At 42.8% G+C, this 17500-nt stretch overlaps 1 protein-coding gene and 1 pseudogene across 1 annotated transcript in view; one reads left to right on the plus strand and one right to left on the minus strand.

Moving 5' to 3' along the window:
• LOC120032474 (microtubule-associated serine/threonine-protein kinase 1-like) overlaps positions 1–8687 on the minus strand; it is a 51839-nt gene extending 43152 nt beyond the window's left edge. The window contains exons 1-3 of the mRNA XM_038978581.1: positions 8587–8687; positions 1343–1431; positions 862–937 (exon numbers count right to left, since the gene is read on the minus strand). Of these exons, the coding sequence (XP_038834509.1) occupies positions 862–937; positions 1343–1431; positions 8587–8687 (266 nt within the window). The remainder of the gene's footprint in view (positions 1–861; positions 938–1342; positions 1432–8586) is intronic.
• Positions 8688–8698: 11 nt separating this feature from the next.
• The window catches only part of LOC120032475, a 51291-nt pseudogene continuing 42489 nt past the window's right edge, over positions 8699–17500 (plus strand).

Genomic DNA, 17500 nt, shown 5'->3' on the forward strand with positions numbered 1-17500 from the left:
GAGAGAGAGGGGTTAGGAAGAGAGCAGGAAGAATTGTGTCATACTAAGTTCCAGAGCAGAAAGGGATTTATACAATAGATACGTAGTTCCTTCTGTCCAAAAAGTCAGAAAGCTTAATGTTTCACATTTCTTTCACACCTCCTGGATTGCCTTTGCTTCCCTGGGGTCCTGCTACACATATCTCTCTCCCTCTCTCTGTGGGTCCTTCTATCTGTCTGACACTGCTGGAGGCATGATGGATGTTGGTTTTGGCTACATCCTGGCACTCAGAGGCCCATCTGTCTGTGCGCGCACATAAACACACACACACAAACACTTTGTCATGCTGTGTGACAGGGGAGTGCAAAGAGGGGAAAGTGTCTCTGTCCAGCATAAGGGTGTAAATAACCTTACTGAATTCCTTTTCACTGTGTGTGTGCCACTGGAATATTGTCACTGCTTAAACAAGTGGTCAGTTGAGGCCTAGGGTGGTCTAGGGGTCTAAGCCACTGCCTCTAGAGCACTTATACAGCTGCAGCAGGGGTTCACATCCAGCCTACTGCTATTTCAGCATCTCTGTCTTTCCTCTCTACTATCCCGCCTGCCCACAACACTACAAATAAATTAAAAAAAAGAATGGCCAGTTGATTGCTACTATGGCGGTATTGGTATGACAATGTGTTTGTTTATGCAGTGTAGCCAAAGGCTTTTTGGTTGTTGTAGGATTATCTGATTTAGAGATATTGCTGCTACATTAGATTATAGGATCATAAAAAGGGACCTGCCAAGAGCGTTACCTGGTTTTTAATCCCTTTATATAACTTGATATAATCTCTTTATATGTAAACAGCAGATGTATTGAGTATTCCAAACGCTATTTACCTTCTAGAGGAGGCAAATGAGAAGTGGGCAGGGCCACTGGGGGAGAAGTTCCTTGGGCTGTCCAATGGACTACTTCCTGTGGAGAGACAGGGAACAAACATGAAGTGCCATTATAATATTTTAGATATTTAGCAGACATTTTTATCCAGAGCAACTTACAGTCATGCATGCATACATTTTAAGTATGGGCAGTTCTGGGAATTGTACCCACTACCCTGGCGTTACAAGCACCATGCTCTACCAAATGAGCTACAAAGAACCAAACTGGCCCATTATACATCACTGTAAAAACAGTATTAACTGTTATTATAAACTGGGTGGTTTGAGCCCTGAATGCTGATTAGCTGATAGCCGTGGTATATCAGGCCATATACCATGGGTATGACAAAACATTTATTTTTACTGCTCTAATGATGTTGGCAACCAGTTTATAATAGCAATAAGGCACCTCTTAATGCTTAATTATAACCAATTGCCTTACCTATGTGTCCAGGGAGAGGTGAGTGTGGTCGAGGGAGAGTGGGTGATGTACTGGTTAAAATGAGGCTCTTCCGGTTACTGGTCCGGCAACTAGAACACACACAGCCACAAACACACAGGCCATCATTATCTGAAACACAGTCAAAAAGGTGATAACGTTACCATCTAACAGCATCTACCACTCTTAACGTAATATCTATGAGAAAGTCGGGTGTGATCGTGTGTACTTTCATGTGTGTGTGTGTGAGTGCGTGTTTGTGTGGCTGTGTGCTTCTGAGCTTGAACGCATGTGTGTTTGTAAGTGTGTGTGTGCGCTTCTGTGTGTAAATGTTGGTATGCATGCTCATACAAATTGGGCCAGAGAAGATGGTGTATTGAAGTCAGCCCACCACGTGGGGAGAAAGCCAAAGCAACAAAGCCTTGTGGATCACACACAAATACACACAAATACACACACAAACACACACCACGAGCCACGGCAACAAAGACTTCCAATTTCCTTGACTGTCAACTTCGACGAGACACCTCTCATGCGAGATAATGATGGGAGCGAGGGAGAGATGGAGAGAGAGCGAGAGAGAAGGAGAGGGGCAGGTAATGATGTGTTGAGATTATCATATAAATGAGGATTAACCCTCCTGATGCAAGAAAAAAAAAACATGGACACACACACACACTGAGTGTGACACAGATGGTGTTATGCGGGAGGAGGGCTTTAAAAGGTGTGATTCTACCATGACAACCATACTTCCTGTAGTCAGGGAACCGTACGTAACGGTGTTATGTTGTAGTTGGCTGAAATCCCTCACTAATATATATTATCCATGTTATACACCACTATCAGCATAGGAGAGAAATATGGTATAGCCTTAAAAAATCACCCACAGTAGACTGTTCCCTTTCTCCTCCTTCTCCTCGACCTCCTTCTCCTCCTTCCTTAATCTATGGTCGACCAATGATGACTCACTACACTGTATTCACCACTAATAATGACTCCCGAATAACGACTTACAACACTGTCAGCATAGCACAATAGTAACAGGAATATGGCATACTGTAGCCTCGAAAAATGACCCTCAGTAAAAATGATGTCACTTTTCTCCTCTGTGTGTGTGTGTGTGTGCGTGTCAAGTCTGTTTTGGTTGCTCTGCCAGATCTCTCCAGTGTGCTGGTTTTGAAGGGTAGCTGTCAGCCAGATGAGAAGCGGTAGGGAGCTGCACAGCGCTAACACAGCATGACAAAGACCTGGGCTAGGCTCGTTCCACATTGCATCACATAGCATGCTGCTCTATACAGCTGGGATGTAAATTACACACACAAGCATGAGCAGGTAAGTACACGACACGCACGCACGTGCACGAGCGGTATACGTACATGTCTGAAACAGCAGGACAATTTCCATAATGCATTGATGTGTTTCAAATAAAGCACTCCCTCCCCCTTCCTCCCTCCATCCCTCCACCGCCACATCCCTTCTTCTTTTTCTAATTCTCATGTGTTTGTTCCTCGTCAGAACAGCTAACACAAGGAAACAGCCAAAAACCACCTAGTGATCTCTCTCTGTGTCACTCAGGCACCAGGAGAGGCTTGTCAAGGAACTCACACACACATTTGGAGAGAAGGGGTGGTGAAATATTTAAGGGAAATGCATTAGGCTTGGTTTTGGAAGTGGCTTAACACCATTACACTACAACTCTCTGAGGACTGGAGGAGAACCAGACAAAAAATACTGAGAGAGAGAGAGAGAGTCATCCCAGTCCTTACTCTCCGTTATCTTTCTATTTGATATTTTTTTAATCTTACATGTTTATTTAAATTTGGTTGGTTAATAGTATATTAACCTTCACAATTTATCACACAATAAATAATACAGTGTAGAATACACAGTACTTAAATTGGCCAATGTAAGCATGACCTTTAAATGTGTCATCATCTTAATGATGAATCTAGTTCCTTTATGAAGGAGGGCCCAGTGGAGAGGACTGTCTGGGACTTTATGGGCTCAGACTGGTCCTTCTAAGTGGGATTCTAAGTAACGCTGAACGTCACTGTCCTCTCCTGTGGCTTGATTAAATGAACTCTCTAACCCACATATAGAGAGAAGGGGCGGGATGGGGAGGAGAGGAGGGGGGGAGAGAGGGGGAGTATGTGTGACAAAGAAATCGAGTGTGTGAGAACAAGTGAGAGAGAAAGGAGACAGAGAAACTACCAGGGTTGAGAATAATGAGTGAAGGAGAAAGAGAGACTACCAGGGTTGAGAATAATGAGTGAAGGAGAAAGAGAGACTACCAGGGTTGAGAATAATGAGTGAAGGAGAAGGAGACTACCAGGGTTGAGAATAATGAGTGAAGGAGAAAGAGAGACTACCAGGGTTGAGAATAATGAGTGGAGGAGACAGAGAGACTAGCAGGGTTGAGAATAATGAGTGAAGGAGAAGGAGACTACCAGGGTTGAGAATAATGAGTGAAGGAGAAAGAGAGACTACCAGGGTTGAGAATAATGAGTGGAGGAGACAGAGAGACTACCAGGGTTGAGAATAATGAGTGGAGGAGAAAGAGAGACTACCAGGGTTGAGAATAATGAGTGAAGGAGAAAGAGAGACTACCAGGGTTGAGAATAATGAGTGAAGGAGACAGAGAGACTACCAGGGTTGAGAATAATGAGTGGAGGAGAAAGAGAGACTACCAGGGTTGAGAATAATGAGTGAAGGAGAAAGAGAGACTACCAGGGTTGAGAATAATGAGTGGAGGAGAAAGAGAGACTACCAGGGTTGAGAATAATGAGTGAAGGAGAAAGAGAGACTACCAGGGTTGAGAATAATGAGTGAAGGAGAAAGAGAAACTACCAGGGTTGAGAATAATGAGTGGAGGAGAAAGAGAGACTACCAGGGTTGAGAATAATGAGTGAAGGAGAAAGAGAGACTACCAGGGTTGAGAATAATGAGTGGAGGAGAAAGAGAGACTACCAGGGTTGAGAATAATGAGTGAAGGAGAAAGAGAAACTACCAGGGTTGAGAATAATGAGTGAAGGAGAAAGAGAGACTACCAGGGTTGAGAATAATGAGTGAAGGAGAAAGAGAAACTACCAGGGTTGAGAATAATGAGTGAAGGAGAAAGAGAGACTACCAGGGTTGAGAATAATGAGTGGAGGAGAAAGAGAGACTACCAGGGTTGAGAATAATGAGTGAAGGAGAAAGAGAGACTACCAGGGTTGAGAATAATGAGTGAAGGAGAAAGAGAGACTACCAGGGTTGAGAATAATGAGTGGAGGAGAAAGAGAGACTACCAGGGTTGAGAATAATGAGTGAAGGAGAAAGAGAGACTACCAGGGTTGAGAATAATGAGTGAAGGAGACAGAGAGACTACCAGGGTTGAGAATAATGAGTGAAGGAGAAAGAGAGACTACCAGGGTTGAGAATAATGAGTGGAGGAGAAAGAGAGACTACCAGGGTTGAGAATAATGAGTGGAGGAGAAAGAGAGACTACCAGGGTTGAGAATAATGAGTGAAGGAGAAAGAGAGACTACCAGGGTTGAGAATAATGAGTGAAGGAGACAGAGAGACTACCAGGGTTGAGAATAATGAGTGAAGGAGAAAGAGAGACTACCAGGGTTGAGAATAATGAGTGAAGGAGAAAGAGAGACTACCAGGGTTGAGAATAATGAGTGAAGGAGACAGAGACTACCAGGGTTGAGAATAATGAGTGGAGGAGAAAGAGAGATACCTCGTTTTATTTCTTCAGAGTTCAGTTCCACTACATTAGACGTTTAGCCTGAGAATGAGTCATCCACAGACCTAACTGGAACTATGTTCAGTGGATGACATGCTGTGTCTTTCATAACGTTTCTCATGACTTTAGTCTGATGGAAAAAGATCTGCGATAGAGCTGACAAATGAAAAATTGAAGGAAACATGGGAAAGAGGGGGGTGAATATAGAGAGGGAGGGGTGAAAGAGAGAAATGGAAAGGAAAAGAAGACAAGTGTGTGTGTGTTTCTCTCTCCTCTCTGGTGTTGCTGAGTGACAGGGTAAATCTCTCAGTCACGGTTATTGTCATGTAGTGTGGGCTCAGCCGCTCTCCATCTGGTTTAGATAGTGTGTGTGTGTGTGTGTGTGTGTGTGTGTGTGTGTGTGTGTGTGTGTGTGTGTGTGTGTGTGTGTGTGTGTGTGTGTGTGTGTGTGTGTGTGTGTGTGTGTGGTGTGTGTATGTGTGTGTGTGTATGTTTATGTGTGTGTGTATGCTGCTGGCTTCATCCCAAGACCACCATAAATCAAGAGCAGTGTCCTTACTATATCACACAACATAAAGGTTTTGATAGCATATCATATGGCATTTCTGTTCACCTTGTTGATTGAGGTGGACAAACATTTTCAGCATGATTGCGTTCAGTTTGGTTTATCCTTAATGACCAGTCTCCAGACTAGACACATCTCTAGACAGCGTTAGCTACATCTTTCAGAATTGAATTGAATCATTCATTTATTTAACCAGGTAAATAAATGAGGAATACATTCTTCCTTGCTTCGTTGTGTAATGACCTGACCACGAAGCAGTAAGAGGGGGGAGGCTGGGTGTACACGGTTACTATAGCAACACTAAAGAGTCACACAATATACTACTCATGTGAGCGGCGAAAACATCTCGAGCTGGTTTCTCAATTCTACAAGTCCCATTGATACACAAACAACGTCCAACCCCTTCCTTACTGTAACAATACTGTAGTTACAATAACAGGTCATTATCATTCCTTTCTTTATTAGGATCCCCATTAGGTGTAACGAAAATAGCAGCTACTCTTCCTGGGGTCCACACAGAACGTGACATAATACAGAACATTAATAGACCAGAACAGTTCAAGGACAGAACTACATACATTTAAAAACAGCACACATAGTCTACATATCAATGCATACACACAATATCTAGGTCAAATGGGGGAGTTGTGCTGTGAGGTGTTGCTTTATCTGTTTTTTTAAAACCAGGTTTGCTGTTCATTTAAGCAATATGAGTTCTATGCAATAATGGCTCTATATAATGTTGTACACTTTCTTGAATTTGTTTCTTGAATTTGGGGACTGCGAAAAGACGTCTGGTGGCATGTCTGGTGGGGTAAGTGTGTGTCAGAGCTGTGTGTAAATTGACTATGCAAACTATTTGGAATTTTCAAAACATGAATGTTTCTTATAAAAAGAAGAAGTGATGTAGTCAGTCTCTCCTCAACTCTTTGCCAAGAGAGACTGGCATGCATAGTATTAATATTAGCCCTCTGATTACAATGAAGAGCAAGACGTGCCGCTCTGTTCTGGGCCAGCTGCAGTTTAACTAGGTCTTTCTTTGCAGCACTCGACCACGACTGGACAACAATCAAGATAAGATAAAACTAGAGCCTGCAGGACTTGCAGTGTGGTGTCAAAAAAGCAGAGAATCTCTTTATTACGGACAGACCTCTCCCCATCTTTACAACCATTGAATCTATATGTTTTGACCATGACAGTTTACAATCTAAGGGAACACCAAGTCTAGAATTTACTTTATACTTTGCACTCTGACTTTATGACACATGACCCTTGAACTTCTATGAAATCACATTATACTAAAACATGCAGATGAAACATCAAATAATCTGGTGTGTGAGCAGTTTCATAAAACATCATAATCTGTCATATAAAGCGTTTTAATCTACTGTATCATAATCCATTTAATCCAGACATCAGGCTCAGCCAGTAGCAGGCAGGCAGTCAGTCAGCCAGTTCAGTCAGTCAGCCGGTGGCAGTCAATCTGTCACGATCGTCGTAACAATGAAGAGAGGAGGACCAAGGCGCAGCGTGATAACAGTACATCTTCTTTTTATTTGAAGACGAACACGAAACGAACACTGACAAACTATACAAAAAACGACCGTGAAGCTATAAAACGAAAGTGCAGACACAAGCAACTAACGTAAAGACATAGACAATTACCCACAACCTACCTAATGACTATGGCTGCCTAAATATGGCTCCCAATCAGAGACAACGATAGACAGCTGTCTCTAATTGAGAACCAATCTAGGCAACCATAGACTTACATAAACACCTACAATGAACACAACCCCATGAACTCTACAAACACCCCCTAGACAATACAAACACCCTAGACGAGACAAAAACACACAAACATCCCCCATGTCACACCCTGACCTAACTAAAATAAAGAAGAAAACAAAGATAACTAAGGCCAGGGCGTGACACAATCAGTCAGTTTGATAGTCAGTCAGTCAGTAGTTGACAGTAGTGTTATCAGTCAGTCAGACAGTCAGTCAGTTTGATAGTCAGTCAGTCAGTAGTTGACAGTAGTGTTAACAGTCAGTCAGTCAGTCAGTCAGTCAGTCAGTCAGTAGTTGACAGTAGTGTTATCAGTCAGTCAGTAGTTGACAGTAGTGTTATCAGTCAGACAGTCAGTCAGTCAATCAGTAGCTGACAGTAGTGTTAACAATGAGTCAGTCAGTAGTTGACAGTAGTGTTGCCTGTCTTGTGTGATCTGTGATTTCTAGACATCAAAGACCTTGCTGTGTCTTCTGACTCTTTACCTCATGAGGTCACACTGTAATAAAAATCACATTTGGTAAAACATGATGATGAAGCAGCAAATCTGCTGTGGGGGCAGCAGTTCATAATCCATGATAATCTACTGCATCACATCACCAGGCTACAAACTCTTCCGGTGGCAGGCAGTCAGTCACTCCGACAGTATTTGACAGTAGAGTTGCCAGTCAGTGCGTGGTTGTGTGATTTATAGAAAATCAATGGCCCATGCAGTCTCTGTCTGTCTGTGGGTTCTGGTGATCAGTCAGAGTAACAGAGGAGAAAGCTGTGATAACAACTGATGAGAAAAAAGGCCAAATGGCAGTGTGTGTGTGTGTGTATGACTAAATCAAAAGTTCTCCCATGTCACCCCGCTCCTCCGCACACTCCACACTGGCTTCCAGTCGAAGATCACATCCACTACAAGACCATGGTACTTTCCTACGTAGCTGCAAGAGGAACTGCCCCTCCCTACCTTCAGGCTATGCTCAAACCCTACACCCCAACCCGAGTACTCTGTTCTGCCACCTCTGGTCTCTTGGCCCTCCCAACCCTACGAGAGTGCAGCTCCCGCTCAGCCCTGTCAAAGCTCTTCTCTGTCCTGGCAATGGTGGAACCAGCTTCCCCTTGACGCTAGGACAGCAGAATCCCTGCCCATCTTCAGAAAACCATCTGAAACACTACCTCTTCAACGAGTATCTTTGGAAGGTTAACAGAAGCCTGATGCTGGTGGCAGGAAAAAGAGGGACCGACTGTTTGATATCTCGACCCATCCTCGGCGCCATGTTGCACTGCTCTTGCTGTCCAGGAGAACACAGACAACACTGTGGAAGCCCGGCTCTTCTGAAGACTCAACTAATCCAGGATCGCCAGAGTTCTAACTATCACTGTTGTGACTGAACTGACAAAGGAGTCAGTGACTTTTCCCAGGTCATATCCATAGACTTGCGCTCCATGTCGACGATGAAGTCAAGAACAAAGTGGACGCGGCGGAGCTCCCTTATGTGAAGATGCTGAACAGAGTCCTGCCCCAGGACACCAGGATTCTCAACTGGTCACCTGCTGCGGGAGAGATTCAGTGCGTGCTGCGACTGTCAGTCCAGAACCTACCGGTACTACTTCCCATGCTCTGGATGTAGTGTTGATGGCAGCGGCTGCCAAACGCTATGAGGGCACCCACGACTTCCGCAACCTGTGCAAGGAGTGCTGCAGTTCCAGAGGACCAACCTGTCTGCCACGGTCCAGTCTGTCCATCAAGCTCACCCTACCATGCCCACTGCCACAGACCCATAAGACCTATCATATTTGAGATCAAAGGACTGGCCGTTCTCTATCACCAGGTGCAGTGCATGATGGCTGTGCTGCTGCTGATTGGCCAGAAGCTGGAGGCTCTAGAGATAGTGGATCAAGTCCTGGATGTGGAGAAGAATCCCAGGAAACCCATGTACAGCACGGTGGTGGACTTTCCCTTGGTGCTGTTCCACTGCCATTTTGAGGTGTTGAGCTGGCGCAGAGAGGCTGAGGAGGTGAACCACTCCCTTGCCACGCTGCAGCAACACTGGACCCAGATAGCAGTCAAGACCAGGTCCCCCCCCTTACCTATAAAACTGAGATATGTGGTTGTGCCACCTAGCTATTTTAAGATTTAAGTCGCTCTGGATAAGAGCGTCTGCTAAATGACTAAAATGTAAAAATGTAAATGTAATGGAAAGTCAATGGAACATGTAGCTAAAATATCACGGCTTAGTTCCATCTGTCTTAGCCTGGAACGCACTGTGATGCTCTCACAGCCTCTCTCTTTTAAACCTGCCTTTGAAAGAGGATGAGAGTGAAACCTATTGTCTATTCTGTGAAAGAGAAGGTAACCCACTGGGCATACCACATCATTTCAATGTGGAGAATTGGGTAATATTTGGTAGATACGTATCAATAAGATTCCAACCTATTTTCGCCCACTCAAAATGACAGCCAAACGTTTGTTGAATGCCCAATGTGTCATCACTATGCTTTCAACCATCTAAAAGCCCAACCAAATTCTAATGGAAAATCAATGTCGGATGTTTTGGTTTAGTTGTCACCTAAATATGTTATCACTGCGCTTTCAACCATTTAAAAGCACACTGAAGTTCAAATGGGAATACAATGTCAGATATTTTGTTTATCTATACAACAACTTAATATTATTTTTTTATATTCTTTTTTTTATGTGTTATCACTGTGCTTGATCTAATAGCACAACCAAATGACCTGGATTGCAGTTAGTTGAGATTGCATTAAAGTACATGGTGCAAGTGATCAATGCAGTAACGCCTTACATCAGGCTATTTACTGTCTTACAAAAGTAATATAGAATTCTGTTTGGTTGACAACGCAACCAAATATCAACATTTAAAGGAGAAGTATCTGCTGCTTGGATAGTTCCATCTGAGCCACTGGCTTAATCTTGTTCTTTAGCTTTTATTTTTGGTTGAGATGGAGACGTGAATCCAACATATAATTTGTTAACTTGTCGACAAGGTAATAGGCTATTTACCGTACTGCAAAAGTGATATTGAATTGTGTTTGATTGTCAACACAAACAAATATCAAGTGTTGAAGGAGATCTTCTGCTTGGTTAGCTCCATCTGTGCCACTGAGTCTGGCTTTAGTTCCAGTTTGTCTACAAATGAAGAATTTATCTGTTGGTGTCACGTCTCCATTTCAACCCAAAATGTATGTTAAAGAATAGGAAAAAATCAAATCAAATTTTAAATGCACTTTAAATACAGTTTGATTTGATTTAATCCTGTTCTTTAACTTTTTTTGGTTGAGATGGAGATGTGAATCCAACATATTTATGATTAACTTGTAGATTCTATTTGAAATTAACCAGAGCTTGAAACCCGGGGCCTTTATGTATTGCCTATTTTTAGTTGAATCCTGGGCTGAATTTATAGAATAGCTGTTGATGACTTCCCAAATGTTATATAGGCCTAAATAGCATCATTGATGCTATATGATTGATATGTATGGTAAGTATGGTTACATTTAATTTGCTCTGTTGAACCTACCCTTTGGAATGACTTCGATAGCAAGTGAATCTTTTAAAACCGATTAAGGATCGGACCCTTTTTCCAATTTTCGCCTAAAATGACATACCCAAATCTAACTGCCTTTAGCTCAGGACCTGAAGCAAGGATATGCATATTCCTAATACCATTTGAAAGGAAACACTTTGAAGTTTGTGGAAATGTAAAATTAATGTTGGAGAATATAACACATTAGTTCTGGTAAAAGATAATGCAATGTATTTTTTTGTACCATCATCTTTGAAATGCAAGAGAAAGGCCATAAGGTATTATTCCAGCCCAGGCACAATTTAGATTTAGGCTACTAGATGGCAGCAGTGTATGTGCAAAGTTTTAGACTGATCCAATGAACCATTGTATTTCTGTTCAAAATGTTGTATCAAGACTGCCCAAATGTGCCAAATTGGTTTATTAATAACTTTTCAAGTTCATAACTGTGCACTCTCCTCAAACAATAGCATGGCATTCTTTCACTGTAATAGCTACTGTAAATCGTACGGTGCAGTTAGATTAACAATAATTGAAGCTTTCTGCCAATATCAGATATGTCTACATCCTGGGAAATGTTCTTGTTACTTACAACCTCATGCTAATCGCATTAGCTCAACCGTCCCGAGGGGGACCCACCAATCTTGTAGAAATTTCACAACAATAATTCTCACGATAGCAGATTGGTCGTAGTCAGTGACAAATATAAAAAATAAGCTGGGCTTGGTTAAAACCCTGGATGTGAGACCAAAGGGATAGCTGCAGATCAATCAATTCTCCAGTAAGAGATGCTGTCCAGCCTATTGCATTCTTATAGTGGATATTACCTTGAAGATCTGACGTTGTTTCAAAGGTACACTATATATACAAAAGTATGTGGACACCTCTTGAAATGAGTGGATTTGGCTATTTCAGCCATACCTGTTGCTGACAAGTGTATAAAATCAAGTACACAGCCATGCAAACTCCATAGACAAACATTGGCAGTAGAATGGCCTTACTGAAGAGCTCAGTGACTTTCAACGTGGCACCGTCATTGGATTCCACCTTTCCAACAAGTCAGTTTGTCAGATTTCTGCCCTGCTAGAGCTGCCCCGGTCAACTGTAAGTGCTGTTATTGTGAAGTAGAAACGTCTAGGAGCGACAACGGCTCAGCCGCGAATTGATAGGCCACACAAGCTCACCGAATGGGACCGCCAAGTGCTGAAACGTGTGGTGCGTAAAAATCGTCTGTCCACTAGCAAGTTCCAAACTGCCTCTGGAAGCAACGTCAGCACAATAACTGTTCGTCGGGATCTTCATGAAATGGGTTTCCATGGCCGAGCAGCCACACACAAGCCTAAGATCACCATGCACAATGCCAAGCGTCGCCTGGAGTGGTGTAAAGCTCACCGTCATTGGACTCTGGAACAGTGGAAACGTGTTCTCTGGAGTGATGAATCACGCTTCACCATCTGGCAGTCAAATCTGGGTTTGGCAGATGCCAGGAGAACGCTACCTGCCCAAATGCATAGTGCCAACTATAAAGTTTGGTGAAGGAGGAATAATGGTCTGGGGCTGTTTTTTAACGCTACAGCATACAATGACATTCTAGACAATTCTGTGCTTCCAACTTTGTGGCAACAGTTTGGGGAAGGCCCTTTCCTGTTTCAGCAAGACAATGCCCCCGTGCACAAAGCAAGGTCCATACATAAATGGTTTGTTGAGATTGGTGTGGAAGAACTTGACTGGCCTGTACAGAGCCCTGATCTCAACCCATCAAACACCTTTATGATGAATTGAAAGGCCGACTACGAGCTGGGCCTAATCGCCTGACCTCATTAATGGTCTTTTGACTGAATGGAAGCAAGTCCCCGCAGCAATGTTCCAACATCTAGTGGAAAGCCTTCCCAGAGTAGTGGAGGCTGTTATAGCAGCAAAGGGGGACCAACTCCATATTAATGCCCATGATTTTGGAATGAGATGTTTGATGAGCAGGTGTCCACATGCTTTTGGTCATGTAGTGTACAAATTTAACATAGTTTGTCTGTGTTGAAAATTGGTTACAATGATGACATATTCCTGTGTTTGAAATTTTGAGGGAAACAGTTGAGTGAGATTTTACCCACAAAACAACGTAGTTGATGACTTTTTTCAAATCCAATGTATTTCCCTCGTATATTCCAAATCACAATACGTTGACAAATTACATTTAAAAAACATTGCGAGAAACAGAACTGACAGAACAACAGACTGACAGAACAAGAAAAAAAGTAAGGAAGAGGTATAAAAGGGGAGGAAAGAACCATAAAGAGAGTAAGGGGAGGATGACATGTAGAGGGAATGATAGCTAGTTAGAGGAGAGCTGCATGTTTCTCCAGATAGTAGAGCAACCAATCCTGTCGTTGTTTCCTACTGTACCCAATCTGGCGGCTGTCACCAGGTCAAAGGTCAAATCAGTGGTAATGACTCGTGTGAAGAGCGATTATCCCCCGTGCAGGCCCCTCACTGGCACACTGCCATTAGTCTCACATACGAGTGCGCACACACACACACACACACACACACACACACACACACACACACACACACACACACACACACACACACACACACACACACACACACACACACACACACACACACACACAGGATACCAACTGAGCGTATTGTGCTCTTTGTGTGGGGAACAGTGAATAAAGTAGAGAGAACAAGAGACGGAGTAAAAGAGAAAGGTGAGAGTGCACCACTTCTCCTCTTCTCACATCATTTCATTTCTGTCAATTGCAGAGCAGACAATATTTTATTTACTCCCCAATCATAGGAAGATACTGACATTGACACTTCTGATGCAAACACACACACACCGACCCACCCACCCACACAATCCTTGGACGACAAACCAGCTTGTGTTTAAGTTCACTATGTTTTATGGTCTGGTTAATTGCTTTCTAAATAACTGCTCAACATGACTATATGACTATAGTTCCTATACCAAGGCCATGTCCACAGAGACAACACACAGAGGACAGCTACCATTACGTCAAGACAAACAGTGTGTGTGTGTGTGTGTGTGTGTGTGTGTGTGTGTGTGTGTGTGTGTGTGTGTGTGTGTGTGTGTGTGTGTGTGTGTGTGTGTGTGTGTGTGTGTGTGTGTGTGTGTGTGACTTAATGGATGTCCATATATACTGTACGGGCAGCATGGTGATCTGTAGTTTCAGTAGTTCTACATCTTATGTAACCGCAATTAAAAGAAGATGAAACAGAGACTGGATGTCTGCCCATACTGCGTGTCTCAGGGAGGTTGGGATATGAAAAAACATAGGATAAGCACCCACCAAATTATTATAATAATTATTATATTGATGATTATTATCATTTTTATAATGATAATTATTATTACTAAAGGGACTGCTAGTCCAGTATATCATAGTAGACTGTTCTAAAGACTATGTGCAGTAATTTCCAACCCATCTATACGGGTATATCATCATGGTGGACAGTGTGTTTGTATGTGTGTGTGTGTGCCTCTGTATGTTTGTGTGAGTACATGTCTATACAGTAAGCATGAGTGTGTGCTGATGTAACGTTAACGTTAGTGTCGTCTTCTGCATGCTGAGTCACAGGGCAGACAGGACAACATGCAGACCTTTCTGATCGTTAGAATATTGATCGACCCGAGGCCATTTCCTGTCAGGTGACCTTTCCATGACACTCCGGGTTTCTTAATGTTTACCGCTGTCTGATGTGAAGCAGTGAAATCAGAGGTCACAGTCAAGCCACAATATGGAGTTTGTGTGTCAGTCAATCACTATTGTCTATTGACTTTCTCTGACACTTCCTCTGGATTTCTTAAAGGGGGACTGCAACATTTCCTGCTGTCTGGAGTCAAGAAACTGAGTCAGGGAAAGGGAGGGAGGAAGGGGGGTAGAAAAACTGAGTCAGAGAAAGGGGTAGAAAAACTAAGTCAGGGAAAGGGGTAGAAAAACTAAGTCGGGAGGGAGGGAAACTGAGTGAAGGAAAAGGGAGGCCAGGCGGGAGGGAGAAGAAAGATAAGAAAATATGTCAGTGAAAATCTGAGTGCTCCAACCTTCCCATCTAGACCAATTTAGTGAGAAACATTGTCTAGTCCTTTGAGGGCCTACGCTGCTCACAGCAGGGTGTTCTTTCACATCCACTGATAAAAAGGAAGGAAGACATGGACCGTGTCCCAAATGGCAACCTATTCCCTGTACAGTGCACTACTTTTGACCACGACCCATAGGATTTGGTCAAAAGTAGTGCACTATGTAGAGAATAGGATGCCATTTGGGATGAACACATGTTGTCCCCTTTACACTATAAAACGAGGATGCCGACAGACAGACAGACAGACAGAGAAAAGTCTGGCCCTGCTAGATAGCTACAGTCAGACCTGGGTTCAAATACTATTTAAAATCAGTAAAATACTTTGATTGTTTGCCTGCCTGGAGTTCCAGATGGACAGGGTTTAAAGTATTGGGACTATTCAATCAAGCACAGATGAAGTATTTTAAATTATTTCAAATAGTATTTGAACCCAAATCTGGTAGCTACATCATCTAAGAGGATGTCTGTCTCTATCTGTCTATCTAGCTATTTCTCTGTCTGTTTGTCTGTCTAGCTACAGTAGCTAGCATGGCGACAAGACATGACAACTCTGGCCTGTAGGTCTGTCTGTCTGTCTATTTAAGATGACAGGGCCTGGAGCTGTCTGAGAGAGAGCGTAGCCTTCCAGGGGAGTTCTAGTTAGGAAACACATCAGTGAGTCTGACTACAACACATCTGGAGCCCAGGCTGTTAAACCAAAATATACTGACTGAGCTAACCACGACGGAAGCTAGCAAATTGCTACCGCTAGCACACTTTAACAGCAATAGGATAGTCCACAACAGGGATATTAGGTCCATGTCGCAGCTCTTTAAGCCCATACAATGAGCTAGCGACAATGCTAACAAAGTGTTAATGCAAATGTTCCTCCACAAATGTAGAAAGGCCTATAGATATTTTTCTCAAAGAGGAAAGGACTATCATGACCCTTTATAAAGGTGATATGCCTCTTTAAGACACTATTTTTGTCATGTTATTGTTATGCTTTTGAAACAATGGGTGGGCAACTGCGCTCTATTATAGTCTTTCATTCAAAATGATGTCAGTCACAGGCGCGGAGGTTTAAAACAAACAGAATAATGAAAAGGCTATGTTATGCCTTGTGGTCATACTGTAGGCCTGAGGCAGTCAGTTACCCCGTTTGAACTCTCCTATCATGATTTATGACAAAGTTATGTAGGCTATTCTAGAGGTGTCAAAGCGTGCCTTCAAGGCAGCCATAGTGACACAGCAGAATCAGAAGCAAATTGAGGCACTGAAGTATCTTTACTGTAATATCTATTGACTGAACTGAGGTAAATGTTTTCCCCCTTTTGAACAGTCCTATTATTATTGATGACAAGGTTAGGCTTTTGTAAGTGTAAAAAATAAAATGTGTCTTCGAGGTAGAGTGACACAGCAATCATCAGAAGCTTGGAGGGACAGTGCTATCTTGTGTACTGTGTATTGACTGAAAGCTATATTGAGCTGAGACTGGGAGGTGGTGCATTGAATCAGCTATAGCTTTTGTTAACAGACCCTTATGCAGGCAGGGGTTGCATCCCAAATGGCACCCTATTCCCTATAGTGCACTACTTTTGACTAGGGCCCATACAGTGGTAGTGCACTCTCTAGGGAATAGGGTGGCATTTGAGACTCACACAGGGTAAATGACCTGGAACTATTACCTCGTTAAAATATAATTGTATACGTTCCAAATGTCACCCTGTTCCCTATGTAGTGCACTATTTTTGGCCAGGGCCCATAGGGAATAGGGTGCTGTTTGGGACACAGAAGCAGGCAATGTCATACACACCGAGTCTAAAGGACATTTAATATCATTATTGATGATGCGTATGGTTAAGTGGTTGTCAAATCCTCCACTACGGAAAACCGTGTTCTTTGAATAATACATTTATGTAAAATTCTGTACTGCTGTATATTAACACGAATACTTTTCTTATTATGACAATGATTGAATTATAATGCTTAGCCTTGGAACATGGACTCCTTTCCATCAACAAGCCACATACGCTACAGTCAGGGGTTTAAAGAACAAAAATAGGACAGCACTCCGGAGAATAAACTTAAATTAACATATTTTTATTGCCGCGGGTAAGAGCCTTTCCTCAGCGTGCATATGAGGCAACAGCAATCAATATCACCACAATTCGACAAGTATTCAGCACCTGATCTAAGTTTATATAAGGTGGAGTGGAGCACGTTGTTTATCTTTACAGTCAGTTGTTTACCATATCAATGTTGTGAAATACAGATGGATGAGAAGATTATTACTCAGCTATCATGATGAGAAACCAAGTAATTACCAGTACACTGAGTCACTAACGGTTTTGGGGGAGCTAGTGTGTACACCTGCTATCCAAAAACATCCAAAGTGATGTACTCCCTGTGCTCTGTTTCGACTACTGCCCACCTGCTAGTACAAAGGTAGGATA

Source organism: Salvelinus namaycush, chromosome 39, assembly GCF_016432855.1.
Source record: "Salvelinus namaycush isolate Seneca chromosome 39, SaNama_1.0, whole genome shotgun sequence".
Taxonomy (NCBI): Eukaryota; Metazoa; Chordata; class Actinopteri; order Salmoniformes; family Salmonidae; genus Salvelinus; species Salvelinus namaycush.